The following is a 19738-nucleotide window of genomic DNA, read 5'->3' as shown; positions in this document are numbered from 1 at the left end:
GCGAAGCGCCGGGGGGACGTAGGACTGGGGGCCACCGTGGCGGGACGTCGGCACGGGGGCAAATCGTCGGGCGGCCTCCTGGAGGTCCGAGCGCTGCCGAGCGGCGGACCAGGGACTGGTAGCGTCGGGCACGAATTCGCCCGGGACGCGGAGCGGCTGGCCGTAGACGAGCTCGGCGGCAGACGCCTGGAGGTCTTCCTTGGGGGCCGTGCGAAGGCCCAAAAGGACCCACGGCAGCCGGTCGGCCCAACCGTCGTCCTGAAGGCCGGCCATGAGTGCGGCCTTCATGGAGCGGTGAAACCGCTCGCACAACCCATTGGCTTGGGGGTGGTAGGCCGTGGTGCGGTGCAGCGTGACCCCCAACGAACAGGCGACCGCGCCCCAAAGCTCAGACGTGAACTGTGGGCCGCGGTCGGACGAGATGTCCGCTGGTGCGCCGAAGCGCGCGACCCAGGTGGCGATGAACGCCTGCGCCACGTCGGCGGTGGTGGTGGAGGTGAGGGGCACGGCCTCCGGCCACCTGGTGGTCCTGTCCACCATGGTGAGCAGGTGGGTGAACCCCCGCGAGGGGGGCAGGGGACCCACCAGGTCCACGTGGACGTGGTCGAAACGCCGTTCAGGCTCGGCGAAAGGTGCCAGCGGGGCCTGGGTGTGGCGGTGGACCTTGGCTCGCTGGCAGGCCGTGCAGGCGTTGGCCCAGTCGCGGATGTTTCGTCGAAGGCCGTGCCAGACGAAACGCGCCGACACCAGCTTCTGAGAAGCTTTCCGGCCCGGGTGAGAAAGGCCGTGGATGGAGGCGAAGATGCGGCGCTGCCAGGAAACGGGCACGATGGGGCGAGGCTGGCCCTGGGAGACGTCGCAGAGAAGGACGGTGCCCGCGAAGGGGATGTCGGCCAGGCGGAGGCCCGTGTCCGCCGCGTGGAGTGCCTGCACCGAGGCGTCGGTGGTCTGGTCGGCCGCCATGAGCGCGAAGTCCACGCCGAGGTGGACCGCGTTCGCGCTGGCCCGCGAAAGGCAGTCGGCCACGGCGTTGTCTTTGCCGGCGACGTGCTGGATGTCCGTGGTGAACTCCGACACGGCGGAGAGGTGGCGCTGCTGGCGGGCCGACCACGGCTCCGTGACCTTAGCCATTGCGTAGACCAACGGCTTGTGGTCGACGAAAGCCGTGAACGGGCGGCCCTCCAGGAGGTGTCGGAAATGGCGAACGGCCAGGAATAGCCCGAGCAGCTCGCGGTCGAACGTGCTGTAGTTTAACTCGTTCGGCCGGAGTTGCCGGCTGAAAAAAGTGAGTGGCTGCCAAACCCCGTCCACCCATTGCTCATGGACGGCACCCACCGCGTAGTTGGAGGCGTCCGTAGTGAGGGCGATGGGCGCGTTGAGCACCGGGTGAGCCAGCAGCGTTGCGTCGGCGAGGGCCCGTTTGGCGCTGGCGAAGGCCGCGTCCATGGCCGCGGACCAAACAATGTCATGCTTGGCCGGCTTGCCCCGGAGGGCCTCGTAAAGGGGCCGCATGAGCTGAGCAGCGCGGGGCACGAATCGGTGATAAAAATTCACCATGCCGAGGAACTCTTGGAGGGCCTTGATGGAACGGGGACGCGGGAACGTGGTGATGGCCTCGACCTTGGTCGGCAGCGGCACGGCCCCGGTCTTGGTGATGCGGTGGCCCAAAAAGTCAACGGTCGTCGCGCCGAAGTGGCATTTGACCGGGTTGACAATTAAGCCGTGCTCGCTGAGGCGACCGAACAGTGTTCGGAGGTGGAGGAGGTGCTCGGCGCGGGACGTGCTGGCGACGCGGATGTCGTCCAGATAGACGAAAAGAAACGGCAGGTCGCGCAGCACGCCGTCCATCAAGCGCTGGTACGCCTGGGCCGCGTTCTTGAGGCCAAACGGCATCCGCAAAAATTCGAACAGGCCGAACGGCGTGATGACGGCCGTCTTCGGGACGTCGGCCACCCGGACAGGTACCTGGTGGTAGCCCCGTATCAGGTCAATTTTCGAAAAGATGACCCGTCCCGCCAAACGGGCGGAAAAGTCCTGAATATGCGGGATCGGGTACCTGTCGGGGGTGGTAGCGTCATTGAGACGGCAGTAGTCGCCACACGGGCGCCATCCACCCCCCGGCTTTGGCACGATGTGCAGTGGCGAGTCCCACGCGCTATCGGAGCGCCGCACGATGCCGAGGTGCTCCAACGCGTCGAATTCGGCCTTCGCCACGGCGAGCTTGGCTGGATCGAGGCGGCGGGCCCTGGCGTAGACCGGCGGGCCCATAGTGGGTATGTGGTGCTCGATCCCGTGCCACACCGCGACGGCCGAAAACGTCGGCCGCGTGAGGGCCGGGAATTCCACGAGCAGGCGAGCGAACTCGTTCGTTGCCGGGAGGGCGCACGCCAGTTCGGTCGGCGCGGAGCTGCTCATTGTGCACGCCAGGGAGCTGAAGGTCTCGGCGTGGACAAGGCGACGTCGTTTGACGTCGACCAGCAGCCCCTGCGCGCAGAGGAAGTCGGCGCCCATCAAAGCCACGGGGACGCTGGCGGTAACAAAAGTCCATTGAAAGCGCTGGCTGCCGAAGCAGAGGGTGACGATGCCTGGGCCGAAAGTGCGTATGGCCGAGCCATTAGCAGCGACCAAAGAGGGGCCGCAAACTGCGTCCAGCCTGTCCTGCTCGGAGGCGGGTATGACGCTCAGTTGGGCGCCGGTGTCGCACAGGAAACGCCGCCCAGACGCTTTGTCCCGAATAAACAGCAAGTTGCCCGAGTGGCCGGCGCTCATGGCTGGGAATGAACGCCGGCCCGGCCATTTCCCGACCTGCCGAAAGTGCACGGGGGCCGGCACGTCCGAGCCTTGTGTCCGAACCTGGCGTGGTAATAACACCACGCCCGGTCAGGTGGAGGCCCCGGCCGTCATGTCGGAAGCGGGCGGTGCGGCGTGGCGGCCGCCAGTTGCACCGGCAGTTCGGCCTCCAACCGCGCAGGGCGCTCGGGCGTCGTGGGCGTCGTCTCGGATGGCGGCGGGCTCCAGGTAACCGCGCCGATGTGCTGGCCCGCCGAGGAGATCTTATCGGCTTCCCTGGCGAGGGCGCGGGAATCCGTGATCAACGTGCCAGCCAGGGCGAGGCGTACCGGGTGAGGCAGCTGGCGAAGGAACAGCTCGCGGAACAGAAAATCCGGAGAGTGCTCACCGAGCAACGAGAGCATATAGTCCATGCGCTCGGACGGGCGCGTGTCGCCGAGCTCGGGCAGGTCAAGCAGGCGCCGTGCGCGTGCTGCCGGTGAGAGGGCGAAAGCGTCGAGGAGGAGTGTCTTCAGCGCGTCGTATTTGTCAGCAGCCGGCGGGTGCTGGAGGAGGCTCAAGGCGCGGGCCGCGGTGGCGGAACCGAGCACCGCCACAACATGGTGGAAGCGGGTGTCGTCCGCGGTGATGCCTCGCAGGGCGAACTGAGAGTCTGCCTGAGCGAGCCAAACAGCCGCGTGAGCCTCCCAGAAGGTAGGCAGTTTAAGCGTCACTGCCGTATCCATGTCGGTAGGTCACCAATGAAGGAGCTGGGCTCCAACGCGAGTTGAAAGAATTGACGCGACCAAAGATGGAAATTCGTCCGAGTAGGTTTAATAAATGTATCACACTCGGGTACTCTCAAAAGCCCGTTTATCGGGCAGCAATATATATACACATTTATGTTGGGAAGTTTGCCCGGCAAAAGCTATACCGGGCATGCCCGGGTATCAAGGGCGAGCCTTGGAAAGGCGAGTCTGGACCTGCCCGGGCGTGTTTGGCTGCGGCCTGGCAAGTCGAGGCTGGGCGTGCCCGGGCGCTCTGGACGAGCACTGGAAAGGCGATAGCGGGCATGCCCGGACGCTCTGGGCGAGCCCTGGAAAGGCGATAGCGGGCATGCCCGGACGCTCTGGGCGAGCCCGGGAAAGACGAGACCGGGCGTGCCCGGGAGGTTCGGGCGTGCCCGGGAACAGTGAGTCCGGGCATGCCCGGGAGAGGCGCGTCTGGCCGTGTTCTGGCCGGTGCAAGGCGATTGTGTGCATCCAGCGGTAACCGCTACAGAACCACCTTTTGCAGCAATGACTGCTGCAAGTCTTTTTGGGTAGTTTAATGAAACCTTCGATGTTATGGTGAAACCTTTGCCCATTCTTCATGTGAAAATTGCTCTGGTTCTGCGAAGTGCGATGGGGATCATCGATGGACAGCAATCTTCAAGTCAAGCCACTGATTTTCGATTGGATGTAGGTCGGGGTAGACTGGGCCACTCAATGACATTTATCTTTTTGTTCCTTAGAGACCTTTGACAGATGCACTTTTCATTGTGAGGCAGTGGCAGGAGAAGTACATGGATAAGAGGAAGAAGTTGTTTTTTGGGTTTGTTGATCTGGAGAAAGCATTCGATAGGGTTCCACGCAAAGTATTGACATGGGCATTGAGGAAGTTAGGAGTGGAGGAATGGTTGATCAGAGTAGTGATGGCAATGTACAAAAGAGCGCGCACAGCTGTAAGGACGAAGGACGGGAACAGTGGTGAGTTTGAGGTGAAGGTGGGAGTGCATCAGGGGTCGGTACTAAGTCCACTACTATTTGTAGCTGTGATGGAGGTGCTGGCTCAGAACGTAAAGGAGGGTTTACTGTGGGAGTTGTTGTATGCAGATGATCTGGTGTTGATTGCGGAAAGTATGGATGGACTGAAGGAAAAGATGAACAAGTGGAAGGAATGTATGGAGACAAAAGGTCTGAAGGTGAATATCGGAAAGACAAAGGTATGGCAAGTGGTGAGGTGGAAAGAACTGGGAAGTGGCCGTGTGCTGTGTGCAGGAAGGGTGTCGGAGTGAACTCCATTCAATGTACAATGTGTGCTGAGTGGGTTCATAAAAAATGTAGTGGTCTGAGAGGGTCATTTACCAGTGTGGCAGCTACATTCAAATGTAAGGTGTGCACAGAGGGAGCTGCAGATGGAGGAAATGTTGAGTTGGATCTTGGAGACGGCGTGAAGCTGGAAGGTGTGAAAACATTTTGCTACCTCGGAGACATGCTGAATGGAGAAGGTGGATCAGACTCGGCAACGGTTGCTCGAGTGAGATGTGCATGGAAGAAGTTTCGGGAACTGAGTGGCGTGCTGATGAGGAGGAGAGTGTCGCTGAAGCTGAAGGGAAAGCTGTATGCTGCATGTGTGAGAAGTGTTATGATTTATGGGAGCGAGACATGGGTAATGAATGTAGAGCAGCAACGAAGGCTGGAAAGGGTGGAAATGCGAATGGTTCGATGGATGTGCAGAGTATCTTTGAGAGAGAGGAAGACAAATGATGAATTGTGAAAGATGATGGGAATATTGCCTGTGATTGATGCTGTGAAGAGGAACAGGTTGAGATGGTTTGGTCATGTATTGAGGAAGGATGAAAGTGACTGGTTGAGAAGAGTGATGGAAGTTAATGTAGAAGGAAGTAGAGGACGGGGAAGACCGAGAAAGACTTGGCTAAAGATGGTGGAAGAAGAAATGCGGGCAAGGGGGTTAACAAGGAGAGATGCAGAAAATAGGGCAAAATGGAGAAGATTGTCATGGGGACCGCAAGGCTAACCCCCGCTCTAGCAGGGAAAATGGCCTTTAAAATGCATGTTGTTGTTGTTGTTCCTTAGAGACTCCAGTGTAGCTTTGGCGGTGTGCTTCGGGTCGTTGTCATGCTGAAAGGTGAACTTCCGTCCCAAATTCAGCTTTCTTGCAGAGGGCAGCAGTTTTTTTTCTGTATTTTACTCCATAAATTTCCCTTCTATCCTGACAAGTGCCCCAGTCCTGCTGATGAGAAACATCCCCATAACATGATGCTTCCACCACCAAGCTTCACAGTAGGGATGGTGTTCTTTGGGTGATGTGATGTGTTGGGTTTGTGCCAAACGTAACATTTTCCATTTAGGCCAAAATGTTCCATCTTGGTTTCGTAAGAACACACAATTTTTGTCAGATGGTTTCAGAATCTCTGGAGTGGATTTTTGCATACTTCAAATGGGACTCAAGGTCCAATTTCTTTCTTAAGAAATGGCTTTCTGCTTAGCACCCTACCGTGCAATAATTTTGTCAACGCCATTTATTTTTATTTTCTGATTGAAAAGGATATATTAGGTTCTGAATCAAAAACAAAGGTTCTGTAATGTTAACAGTGAAATAAAGAATTGTGGAGACCAAATACTTTTGTCAATATCAGCTTATTTTTAGAGAAAATTATGAGTTATTTGAAAAAAGTGCAAGAGTGCCAATATTTTTGGCCACGACTGTACGTAGATATATATTGTGTATGGATGTCTTCTTGGAGCCATCTGTGTGAGTAGCTGTATTACAGTATGGCGGTAGTGCAAGAATGTGGACTTGGCACGAGCCTGATGGGCCTTAATTACCTGGGCCTGTTTTCTATTAATCACCATAAAGGTTCAAGTGCACAAGTAAATGGTCTTACAATCTTTGGAGTGCATTGAAGTTAACGTTCCATTGTTGATTAATTTTTTGAACTCTGCAACCTTGTTCCATATTAGTCAAGTCAAAGAGTTAAAAAAAAAAACACATGGACACTGCTAGGACTTCCAGGAAAGAAGTTGGTATCTCAGAAAAATGGATCTGGGGTGAATTAGCGGGGGTATAAAAGATCAAGGTTTTGGATGGGGGAAGATAAGAGATGGTGGTGAACAGCTGTTTTAAAGACCTGGAGGGAGGAGTGGGATTGAAGAGAGTGAGGGAGTTTGTTCCAGAGGTGGGAGAAAAGAGGAATGAAAGGGTGAAGGTGAGCAGAGAGTCTTTATTTTGGCAGTTTCATCATAAGAGGGTTGCTGGCAGATCTTGTGCGACCTGTAGGAATATTTGGGGGACAGAGCACAGACAGAGCTGGGGGAGCAAGGCCAGAGAGGAGTCGGTAGAAGACAGAAAGACCACCAACCTGCCTGCGGTGAGTGAGTGAAAGGCTCATGGAGTTAGCTTCATCGCGGGAGATTCCAATGATTCTGAAAGCTTTGGTTTCAACAGCGTGAAGTCGAGCTAGGTGTGAGGCAGGAGCACCAACCCAGAGGGGAGAGCAGTATTCCGTTGAGCTGCAGATGAAAGCCTTCTATGTGGTGAGGAGCTCAGGTGAGCCAAGGAAGGACTTCACACGACGGAGGATGCCCAGTCGGCGACTGGCTTTGGAGGCCAGATTTGAAATGTGGTTTTCCCAGGAAAGATCATGGCAGATAGTGAGACCCAAAAGCTTGAGTGAGAGAACTTCTTGGAGAGGATTGTTCAGAAAGTAGATGGGAGGGTTGTCCAGTCGGTCTTTTCGGAGAGACATTTTGGAGAGTCTTCAGGGTCTTTTTGTCTTTTCGGTCTTTTGGGTGTTCAAGGATCTTTGGGATATTTTGGGTTATTTTGGGTCCTCTGGGTCTTTGGGGTCTTTAAGGGTCTTCAGGGTCTTTTGGTTATCTTGAGTCTTCGGGGTCTTTGTGGTCTTCTGGGTATTTTGGGTCTTTGGAGTATTTTGGGTATTCAGGGTCCTCTTGGTGTTTCGAGTATTTAAGGGTCTCCAGGGTCTTTTGGGTCTTTATGGTATTTTGGGGCTTTGGGGTATTTTGGGTCTTTGGGGTCCATTGAGTATTTTCAGTCTTTTAGGTTATCGGGGTATTTTAGGTCTTTGGGGTCTTTTAGGTCTTTGGGGTCTTTTAGGTCGTTGGGGTATTTTAGGTATTTGGGGTCATTTAAGGTCTTTGGAGTATTTTGGGTCTTCAGGGTCTTTTGCGTCTTCATGGTCTTGAATGATCTTTTGGGTCTTCGGGGTCTTTTGGTTATCTTGGGTCTTTAAGGGTCTTCGGGGTCTTTTGGGTCTTCAGGGTTGTTAAGGGTCTTTGGAATATTTTCAGTCTTTGGGGTGTTTTAGGTCTTCGGGGTCTTCAGGGTATATTGGGTCTTTTGGGTTTATTGGGTCTTTTCAGTATTTTAGGTATTCTGGGTATTTTAAGTTATTTTAGTCTTTGGGGTATTTTTGTTCCTCTGGGTCCTTTGGGTCCCTGGGGTCTTTTTGGATATTTAGGGTCCATGGGTTATTTAGCTTTCTCGGGGTCTTTTGGGTCCATTGGGTCTTTTCAGTCTTTTTAGTCTTTGGGTATTTTAGTTCCTCTGTGTACTTTGAGTCCTCGTGGTCTTTTGGGGTATTTAGGGTCCATGGGTTATTTAGGTTTCTCGTGGTCTTTTGTGTCCTCTGGGTCTTCGCTGTCTTTTCGGTCCTCTGGGTGTTGAGGGAGGGGCAGGGGGGGGGGCAGTATTTTGGGTCCTCTGTTTACTTTAGGTTAAGGATTTCAGGTTACATTTGTGGGTGGAGTCATGTCAGCTGTCCAACCAATCAAATGGGCGAAGAGCGGACATACATACAACATACATACATACATACATACATACATACATACATACATACAAGCACTTGCTCCATTATATGTAGATTATTGGTGGTATGTACCGGAGGCAAACTAAAGAACCCAGCGACATCAACTGCACATTCACCAGCATCCATTCGACGAATAACATCAAAATTCACTTCGAAAGTAACGCTTTTACAATGCCTCTTAACCAATCTTCAATACAGTATCCCTGGAACCCAGAGTATCCCTGGAAGTGACGACAGTGACGACACTTTCCCCAAGCTCAGTGGCTGTGTTAAGTGTTTGTCTCATCTATGTGCATGTGTAGCAGCTCCATTACAAGCCTGAGACCACGTATTAAAGACAGAAAACGACTGCACTTTGAATTTTTTTTAGGTCTTTGGTATGACCGGAACTGGTCCAAACCGGGTGGGTGTTTTTAGGCGGTACCATCTCTTAAATTGGATGACCATTGGCTCTTTTCTGGAGCTCATCCACCCTTTGTCAGGTGTTGTTTTTAGCCCTGGCATGGTGTCAGTCACCATCCCCACGAGCAAAGCCAGTGAGAGTTGTCCGTTTAGTCGTCGACAACCCAACAATTCTTTCGGCGATTTTGCCATCTCCGGATTTGGTACTTTAGCGATGTGTTCTGGCATCTTTATCAGTGTTGTATGTTCTGAAAACCCCCGAGAATAAAAGGTGCGGCTTCTAAAACAACGCAAGTGTGAGTTGAGACAACACAAATCGAGTAACGGTGTTTATAACATGGCGATGTATTTGCGAAACAATGTTAAAAGGGGAGATGTAAATCGAGGATTTACTGTATATACAGACTTGGCATTTAATATGGAATATTTTTTTTGTGGGGTGAACTTACTTTTCAAGATGTCTTAGAACCAAAAGTTCATTGGAATTATGTTGAAATTATTCTAGATTTTGTTAATGTGACCTTTAAAAGAAACAAAAACCACATTTGACATTTCGAAACAAATAAATTGATCCTTGAAAGTGATGTAAACTGATATCGAACTCGATTCATGGACAGTACTGTGTTAAACTTCTGTACGTTTTCCAGAAGTATCTCTTTATTTTGCACATTAGCCAATTTTTTTTTTAACAAAAACAAAAGTTTAATTACGACACTGGATTACGGACAGTAAAATTACAGTTCAGTACTTCGTGTAACCCCCACGAGCATTCAGGAGAGCACGTACACGTCGAGGCATGCTGTTCACGAGATTTGCCAAGGTTTGGACAGGAATCACTTGCCATGCAGTGACAATAGCCTGCTGCAATTCACGCACAGAGGTCGGCTGCTGGTCCAAGTGGTCGATTTGACGCGCTAATTCTGCCCACAAGTTCTCTCTCGGATTCATATCCGGGGACATGGCAGGCCACTCCATATGCTCTACACCACGATCAGCAAGAAAGTGTTGGATCATGCGAGCACGATGAGGCCGTGCATTGTCATCTTGGAAGACAAAGTTTCCTCGAAAGGCTGCACGAGCAAATGGAAGCAATGTTTCTTCCAGAATGGCCCTGTACTTGAACTGGTTCAGGTTTCCATTCAGAACAACCAGGTCAGTTTTGCCCCTGCATGAAAAGCAGCCCAAACGGTCACCCCACCACCTCCAGCTTGGACTCTTGGCACTATACAATCTTTGTTGTAGGCTTCATGCACTTTTCTGCGCACTCGGACGCGGCCATCTTGACGATAGACCAGAAATCTAGACTCGTCACTGAAGATCACGTGATTCCAGTGTCCTGGCTGCCATTGACGGTGCTCTCTGGCCCACTGCAATCGGCGCTGGCGGTGTTGTCTGGTCAGGCGTGGCTTTCTCAGGGAATGCCTGGCACGATAGCCTGCTTGAACCAGTCGTTGGTTGACTCGCCTTCTGGATACAGGCACATTTGTCAGTTGCTGCCACTCAGCCCTAAGCCGATTAGCTGACTTGGTACGGCCATTGCGGACTAACCGGTGCAGCTGGCGATCATCCCTCCTTGTGGTTCTGCGGGGACCTCCTGGCCTCGGTATTGGAGTAGGGACACCCCTCTGAGCATTTCGTTTCAGGATCTTTGACACCTGACCTTGAGTGATGCCATACTGCCGAGCAATAGCACGCTGTTTCATGCCGTAATTTCGTAAAGCCACCACTCCATGACAAACAGCATTGTCACGAGTTTACGGACCATCTCCAGAGGAAGCGGCAATAACTTTTAGAGACGTGCAGCAGTTGTTTTCCACTAATACAGAACGCAACAACCCTTGTATACCCGACTGTGAAGCCAATCATCAAATGCACCTGTCCGTACATTTTGCCACGCCACCTGTGATATCATCCTGTTGTTGACTTCTTGCTGCGACAGACAATCAGTGACATGGTTCTTTTAACAAATAAATCACCAAAGTGTAAAAGAAATTCACCAGATTGATATACTGAGTTAAGAAAGTAAACCCAAGTCAAGAAGAAAAAAAATATTCCATATTAAATGCCAAGTCTGTATTTGGAAAATGTAAATCAGAATTGAGCTTTGAACAATTTATCTACATGTCATATGTGATTGTATATGTTTTGCATGTTTTTTTTAAACCAATGCTTCTTGCACTTGCCCTCTCTGCAATATATGGAAGTGCGTCGGATTGCATTGAGCGAATATAAAATGAGCTGTAATTCCTTCAATGTTTCTCACAATTTATTGTTCAAGATGTATAACTTTGCTCGTGCTTCTATTTTGAGCAGTGAACTTAGCTCTTGTCCACATTTTGTTGTCCTCGCATTATTTCAGCCATTGCAGGAAACTGACTACAACGCTCCAGCCTCGTCCGTTGGTTACCGAGTTAGGTGCCGGAGAGCAAATCACCTGACAACAACACCTCTCGTTTTGACAGTGGAGGATGCGTCAGAGCGCGAGGTGACGGTGCAAGGCCTACGGCCTTGGGCTGAGTATGAGATATTTGTGCAGGCCTACAACAGAATGGGATCTGGACCTTGGGCGGGCCCGGTGACTGGTCACACGAGCGAGTCAGGTAATATTCAAATGACGTTTATTCTTTTCAAAATACAAAAATTTAATGCTGCTTGTTCATATTACATTTACCTCCAGCACCGAAGGTTATGTTTTCACCCCTGTCTGTCCGTTTGTTACTTGCGAAAATCGAAGATATTGGTTGGCCTTGTGCGTTATTCTGTCTGTCTGTCTGTTTGTCAGTTGCCTACAGGTCACAATTTTCAACCGATCCTCACGAAATTTCACCAAATGGTAGAGTTGGTCATAAGCAAGAAGCCTATTGTTTTGGGGGTCAAAAGGTCGCAAGGTGAACATAGGCCAAAGGACACGAACTTTGTCAAATTTCTAAAATCCTCAATTTTCATCCGATTGACTTGAATTTTGAAGAAGATTTGCATATATGGTCACTGAATTCAACCACCAAGTATTTTTGAGGTCAACTTCCACCAAAAGGTCAACATAGGGCAAAAGGTCAACATAGGGCAAAAGGTCAACATAGGCCAAAAGGTCAACAACATAGGCCAAATTTCTGAAATCCTCAATTTTCATCCGATTGACTTTAAATTTTAAGAGGATTTGCATATCTGGTCACTGAGTTCAACCCTCAACTATTTTTGAGGTCAACATTGGCCAAAAGGTCAACCTAGGCCAGATTTATAAAATCCTCAATTTTTATCCGATTAACTTGAAATTTGAAGAGGACTTGCATATCTGGTCACTGAATTCAACCACCAAGTATTTTTGAGATCAACTTTCACCGAAAGGTCAACATCGGCCAAGTTTCTAAAATCCTCAATTTTCATCTGATTAACTTGGAATTTGAAGAGGATTTGCATATCTGGTCACTGAATTCAACCAAGTATTTTTGAGGTCGACATAGGCCAAAAGGTCAACATAGGCCAAATTTCTGAAATCCTCAACTTTCATCCAATTGACTTTAAATTTTAAGAGGATTTGCATATCTGGTCACTGAGTTCAACCCCCAACTATTTTTGAGGTCAACATAGGCCAAAAGGTCAACATGGGCCAACTTTCTAAAATCCTCAGTTTTCTTCCGATTGACCTGAAAATTTAAGAGGATTTGGATATCTCGACATTTAATTCAACGATTTTATTATTATCAACAACATTTAATTCAACGACATTTTTGAGGTCAACATAGGCCAAAAGGTTAACGTAGGCCAAATTTCTACAATCCTCAATTTTCATCTGATTGACATGAATTTTAAGAGGGTTTGCACACCAGGTCACTGAATTCAACCACCAAGTATTTTTGAGGTCAACATAGGCCAAAGGTCAACAAAGGCCAAATTTGTAAAATCCTCAATTTTTACCTGATTAACTTGGAATTTGAAGAGGATTTACATATCTGTTCACGAAATTCAATCACCAAGTATTTTTTAGGTCAACATAGGCGAAAAGGTCAACATAGGCCAAATTGCTGAAATCCTCAATTTTCATCTGATTGACGTGAAATTTGAAGAGGATTTGCATACCAGGTCACTGAATTCAACCACCATTCATTTTTGAGGTCATCATAGGCCAACAACTTTTTTTATGGATTTCGCAGGTATCGTGCTATGCACGACATATTTCTTGTTTGTTTGTTTGTCTGTTTGTCTGTTTGTGAACAAGATATCTCAAAAAGTTGTGGAGAGGATTCTGATGAAATTTGGCAGAGAGGTAGTGTATGTGACACGGACGAAATGATTAAATTTTGGTGACGATCCGGATTTGGTTTCGGCTACCAGAATTTTAAAAGTGATTCTTCACCATTGGGAGATCGGGCCAAAACGATATATAGCAGGATATCTCAAAAAGTTGTGGCCGGATTTGAACAACACTTGGTGGAAATGTTGTGTAAGTGACAAGGAAGAATTGTTTCAATTTTGGTGAAGATCTGAATATGAATTCAGATACGAGAGTTATTTAATTTTTTTAGTGATTATTCGCCTTTAGGAGATAAGGCTAAAACTGATACATAGCACAATATCTTAAAAAGTTGTGGACGGATTTCGACGAAACTTGGTGGACAGGTTGGGTGCGTTACAAGGACGAATACATTCGATTTTGGTGAAGATCTGAATGTGGATTCGGATACGAGAAGTATTTAATTTTTAAGTGATTCTTCACCATTGAGTGATAGGACTAAAACCAACATATAGCAGGATATCTCAAAAAGTTATTGACGAGTTATGACTAAACTTGGGGGATGAGTTGGTTATGTGACAAGAACAAGCCGATTAGATTTTGGTTGAGGTCCGAATCCAGATCCGGCCTATCAATGGGATAGAAAACGTAAACTGTTCAGCCTGGTGGAGGTTTGCGCTCTACCGAGTGCCGTTCTAGTTACAGCTGAGACAGTCTGCATGCTGTCTGCAATAGTAGCACACATGTCGGGCTCTTTAAATTGAGTTGTTTGTTATCTGTAGTCTGAAATATTTATATTCACCAGAGTTCATGCAATGTTTGACTTTACAAATGCACTGTTTTGTTTTTGTTCCCGTTCTAAAGTTCCTTCAAATGGTCCAGCCAACTTGACTGCCAATGCGACAAGCCCCACCACAGTGCTCATAACCTGGGGCCAGGTCTCAGAGGATGAACAAAATGGACTCATTCATGGCTACAAGGTCAGAACCACCCGATGCATGCTGTCGTGAGCACTCCTTATTCCACACTCCTGGGGTTTCCCCCAAATGCTTGGCTTTCTGATGCATCCTTTGGCGAAGCCAAGGCCAAGACAGTTGTTACAAGTGCAGTTCTTGACCTTGAAGAAGTAGTGCGAGGTCGTGTAGTTTGCTTTTGTGGCCAGACAATGTCTTTGTTGAAATCCCAAAGCCAATTTTAACAGATTCTTGTCTGGAAAAGCATTTGCTGTTTGTCACTTCAACAAAACAGCCCCCCTCTGCTCCCACCCCAAACCAACCCAACTTTTTAATGTATAACTTACTCGATCCTGGTCATATGTTCAGGAACCTGAATGTTCACACCAGAGATCTCGATGGCTGATTATACAGCGGGCAATATCAAATGCAAGTTGTTTAGTATACTGAAGAAATTGGAGTTTTAATATACGGCGCCCCTTGCCCCATTTCTCCCGACGGGGGCAGATTGTCAGACATCACACACTAGTTTAAAGCAGTTTCTTTATTCATGTGCTCATTTGATTGAATCTTTTATCAATGTGAGCAGTGGATTTAGAGCCAGATGAATACATATGATTCTGCTGATGTGTGCTGCACTCCATGGCAATTCACACAAACCTCCCTTAGGAGTTGAAGACTGCCATTAGAAAAATAATCTTGGCCCAGATGGCATCTAGCTTCGTATACCGTTTTGGGAAGCATACTCACCCAAAGCCTTTCTGGGTCCGATGCTAAGCCAAATGTCAGAAATTGATCTTTGCTCAAAGACTTTCTGTAAGACAATCATTGTTCAAGATTAAAGATAACCATTCTTTTGTAGGGAAAGAGGAAGGAGAAAAGAGCATGGAGGAATCTGAAATAGTATCACAATTTGAGGTGAAGGGAAAGAGTTGCACTGAAGAAATAGCATATGGAGGAGGAGAGGTGAGGGTGTATAATGTGGTGTTCATGGCTGCAGATTCGAAAATGCCGCAGTTCTTGAAAAATGTCATATGTCAAAGTCCCCAAACCAAAAGCAATTGACCAAGAAAAATAAATTGTCCCCGGCGAATCATTGGGACTTCATAAAAACAAAACACTGGTTTCTGGTTTCTTTTGCGTAGTAGTTGCGGCTTCGGAGATAATGCTCCTTTTTTTGTTTGCAAGGTCGAGGAAAGATCGGCAAAAGAAAAAGACAAACAACTTTACCCGGCGAATTTTGGAACTCGATGCCGTTGCCAGACTAACGTAAAGAAGTCTTCACCGGAAGGTCATCTTTCACTCCAAGGTCCATTGGGTCACAACTGGCTTTTCCCCGGTAACCCCAGCCTTGAACAACGCGCGCGATTGGGTTCTCCAAACATGGCATACAAAATTGTTTTCCCACCTGCTTGCTCACAACACTCCCTATTTATCACTTCTCGAAGGAAGTCTTCATCTCGGTAAGATTTCGCCTTTAATTGAAAAAAAAGAAACAGTTATCTGTGGTCATGAAAACAAAAACAGGAATGCATAAACAAGCTCCTCCGCTGCCATAATCCGGGCTTGTACTAATTATCCAGTTTTGGCTGCAATCGTGCAGACATATTGACATGCCTGGCATGCCCAAGCTTTCCTGTTGGTTCATATTAAAAACGCAGCCTGCTACACCACCCTCATCCCTTTTATATGCAAGGTTCAAAACACCCTCACACTTGATCGTAATTTGTAAGGTATGATGGCCTCTTCCTTCCCTCAAAAGGGGGGTTTGTTACGGAGAAGGGATCCAATTATTGGGTTAACAAGCATCCTTGCTGTTCCATTTTTATCTGAGGCACTGCCAGCTAATGCCATATCACCTTTATATGCCTGGCACAAGGCCAAGTGCTCTTGTATGCCAGGTCATGCTGGGCGTTTTATTGTATTTTTCCCCCCAAATTAATTTATTCCTCGCAGTTTAGTTGGCAGAGAATTTAACACGAGATCCGTTATTGAAACGGATAAAAGCGATTTCCCTCAAACAGTTTTAACCTTAACAAGGTACACAGACAGAATGCTCAGTGTTGAGGGCTGTCGTCTGAGTTTGAATCTTCATGTAATTTGAAACCTTTCATTGTGATGATTATACACACCATGGCGTCCGACACCACACTGTCCTTTAGAGGTAGACCCCCATTACACGTAAAGTGGTACGCATTTTGCCGACCTTGGAAGGATGACAGGCTGAGTCAACCCAGCTGGTGTTAATTAAACGGCATGACAGGGGCTTGAACTCAGGACCCTAAGATCTCAAGCCAGCCACCTTAACCATTAAGCCAACACCTGGCTTTACAGTACGGTAACAATCCATGTCTGTAATATTTTTACATAAAGTTATTTTGTGACTTAAGTGCTTCTTCCACTCGGGTCTTCAACTGTTAATAACATATATTAATGAAGCTAGACCAATATGTGTGTCGTCAGTTTTGTGTAGTTTCTAAATTCCTAACTCCTCATTATTGGCCGAAGTCTGCTCTACATGCAGTAGAAACAGTTGGCACACCAGGGCTCGGAGGATAGCTTATTTTTGGTATGTGCACTCGCTTTTGATCTGTCTAGCTTAGGTTTGAATCTCGAACCAGCTATAACCTGTCAGCCTGGTGTGTCACGTACAGGGCAAGGCACCCATGGGTATGCCATCTATTGGAATGATGTTGAGCCAGAGGACCCAATCTGCCACCACAGGTTGTTTGTGAACTTTAAAGACCCTGTGGTGACTGTTTCAAAGAGTAGGCGAGTGATCACTGACACCCTGAACAAATTACAAATGTCTGCCCAAAAAAAATCACCTTCAGTCGAATGTCAGGACTGTCCAGCCGGTTTGTGAAAGACTTGGGCCAAAGATATTCCTTGGCCGACCCCATAAGAAGGCCGTTAAAGAGGTAGTAGTAGTCGTAGTAATAGTAGTAGTAGTAACCTGGACACTAATAGTTGTGAATTAACGGGTGTGTTCCGTTAGCAAACAGCTTGCTATCGCTTTCCAAGCCAGTCGTTCCATATCAACCACTTTGCAAGCCGCTTGTCTAGCAGCTTGCAAAGCGGTTTGCAAAAGCAAGCGGAGCAAGAAATTAAGAGAGGTGCTTCGTTACGTTAGCAAACATGGCCGCCATAGTCGGATTCAAAACGATACTACAACCAATGAAATGTTCAGGACATACACTTGTTATTTATACTCATAATAGTATTGAAAGGTGCATTTCACACTTAATTTTTTACCTCTACTTTTCCTCCTAACTCTTCGAGATTTACAAATATGCAAAACCCCTCCACAAAATGCACAATGGTAGGGTCCAAAGAAAAGCTTGGCAGGGTTTCCTCCTTCTGACTCCCCATTTATTTATCTTTCTTTCCCTCTTTCTCGTACTCTGTAGCCACTGCTAACAATAAATTTGTTTGGGGAAGTTGTCATGAGAGGATCAAGTAAAACTGAAAATGACGGTCTGGACAGCATTTGCTGAAGTACCACAATATAATTGTTTCTATTGGAGGCTGCCATATTGTTAAGCGGTGCCGAGCACTCCGTTCCGTTGAAGTGCTTGATCGCTTTGAATCAAGCAACCCACTTGGCGAGGAGTAATTAGTGAGCCGCTTGCTAACGGAACACACCCCAGGTGCTCTGGGAGCAAGAAGGGTTCAGGATGATGGGTGAGCAATCAATTTGAAATGGAATATATTCAGGATAACGAACAGAAGCACCGAGGAGGAGGTAATTCCAGGAGGTGGCTTTTCCTCCTTTCCTGACAGGGAAATCTTGCCCCTGCAAACCATGAATTGGAATGCACAGTTTTGAACATTGGCAAATTGAAGTGATCTCGTCTATGGGAGTGTGATTGCGACCACAACTTACAGTATGTCTCAATTAAGATAACAATAGCTTCTGTATCTCAGGAAGAAATGGTTATCTCGTGTCTGCAGGTGTGGTTTCGCGAAGAAGGTGCGAGAAACGATTTTGTTCACAAGATTGTACGTGGAAACCACTCTCGTTCATTCTTGCTTACGGGACTTCATCGCTACACTCCGTACGAGATACAGCTGCAAGCTTACACCCGTGCTGGGGATGGTGTACGATCTACACCTCCAGTCTACGTTCGCACACTAGATTCTGGTGTGTTTGTAGGAGCGTTTGTGCACTTTGCTTTGGAGTAATTATGGGTTGTTATGAGAAGGGACCTTCGTTGATACACCACGATGTCTCCTGCCACAAATTCTCTTGACTTACCTATTCTCTGTCATTGTCTGACAGTATCAGTTATCTAGTCGCTCTTTGATTCCCGACCTGACTATAATCTGTCGGATGGGCGCTTCACAGGAAGGATGGATGTTTCATCATAATGTGTGCTATCCCTTGGGTGGATGTTTCGTCATAATATGTGCTATCCCTTGGGTGGATGTTAAGCTGGGTGTCCCATCAACATAGTGTTTTCTGGTGGACATTAAAGATCCCACAGTGTATTTTACCAAGAGTATGTGATGCACTGCCACCTGTATGGCAGGGCCGGAACTATACAAGGAAACCGGCAATAGCTCGCGTCCTTTTCGTCGAAAGACACTCGGGATTTTTTTTTATGTCCACCAACTAATTATGTAGTAGAAAAGACCTCAGCTTCAAAATAATCCGAGGGACGGCCTACTTTCTGATGTAGTGAGGCTCAGCCTTTAGTAAAATAAAACAATCTACTGGTAGATGGTGGGAGAGAGGTGAGTCACTGAGACCGGGAGGGTTCTCCCCATTCCCCAACTGACTGGGGGTTCTCCAAGGCCGCTGCCTCCTCATCCCCTGGTTGCTGTGATGGGAAGGCTTCTACTGACTCATTTTTAAGTCCCCAGCAGCTTCCCCCCCCCCCCCCCCCCCAGCAGCAATGAACCATAAAGATATAATAGTGAATTATGGGTAAATAATCACAACGTTCTTTGTAGCCTTGGTATCGAATCATTATTATCGACCTTATTAATGAAACAACATTAACCGGACGACGTTAAGCGAGGACACCCTGTACTTTCTGACTTTTTGAATGTTTCCTTTTTTACACAGTCTGGTTGATTATTAAGTTACTTAAAAGGCCAACAAGTCTGTCTCATAGCCGTCATGTGCTTTCAGTTTGTTGTCTATTGCCTGTTATACGATCAACCTGAATGGACCTTTTTCTGCCGATAGTTCCAGGACCTCCCTTTGCCTTGTACTTCCCTGATGTGCAACTGATGTCTGTCCGCCTCGCTTGGCAGCCCCCAACCGAGCCAAATGGAGTCATTCTGGGTAAGATTGACATTCTCTCGGGTCCAATTATTTGTGACGTCTTTTGTGATGTTCCTTCCAGTTGAAACTTTTTTTTCTGTAGGAATGAAGTATTTTTTTAAATTGTTGTGGTTTTCCTTCAGCACGACCATTGCAATACGTTAGCTTACTTTGTCTGTGATGTTTCTGGGAGATACATGCCGTTGCCTTGAGCATGTCTTGTGCTGATTTATTCAGAATTTATGATTGAGGCATGTGACCCATACTCGAACAGAATTAGTTGCCCAATCATAAACTCATGTACAATTTAAACATTGAATCAACCAAATGGTCAAATACATGATCTCATGTGATCTCCAGGTGGAGGAATTCGTCATAATTGATTGAGCTTAATTGCGTCATGTTAGCAAAGACCCAGGAAGGATTCAAATGTGCCAAAGTTGTTGATGCTATTCTTGATCCAAATGAAATATTTGTAAGTTGGTCTTGGCACT

At 47.9% G+C, this 19738-nt stretch overlaps 1 protein-coding gene across 1 annotated transcript in view; it reads left to right on the top strand.

The window, feature by feature from the left end:
- SDK2 (sidekick cell adhesion molecule 2) overlaps nt 1-19738 on the top strand; it is a 990523-nt gene that overhangs the window by 772903 nt on the left and 197882 nt on the right. Inside the window, exons 25-28 of the mRNA XM_068126284.2 lie at nt 11148-11388; nt 13884-13999; nt 17927-18116; nt 19167-19265. Coding sequence (XP_067982385.2) covers nt 11148-11388; nt 13884-13999; nt 17927-18116; nt 19167-19265 — 646 coding nt within the window. The remainder of the gene's footprint in view (nt 1-11147; nt 11389-13883; nt 14000-17926; nt 18117-19166; nt 19266-19738) is intronic.

This window comes from Myxine glutinosa, chromosome 10 (genome assembly GCF_964187855.1).
Source record: "Myxine glutinosa chromosome 10, kmMyxGlut1.1, whole genome shotgun sequence".
Classification (NCBI taxonomy): Eukaryota; Metazoa; Chordata; class Myxini; order Myxiniformes; family Myxinidae; genus Myxine; species Myxine glutinosa.
The sequence above is the reverse complement of the archived record's forward strand: the minus strand, read 5'-3'. Positions and strand labels throughout refer to the sequence as shown.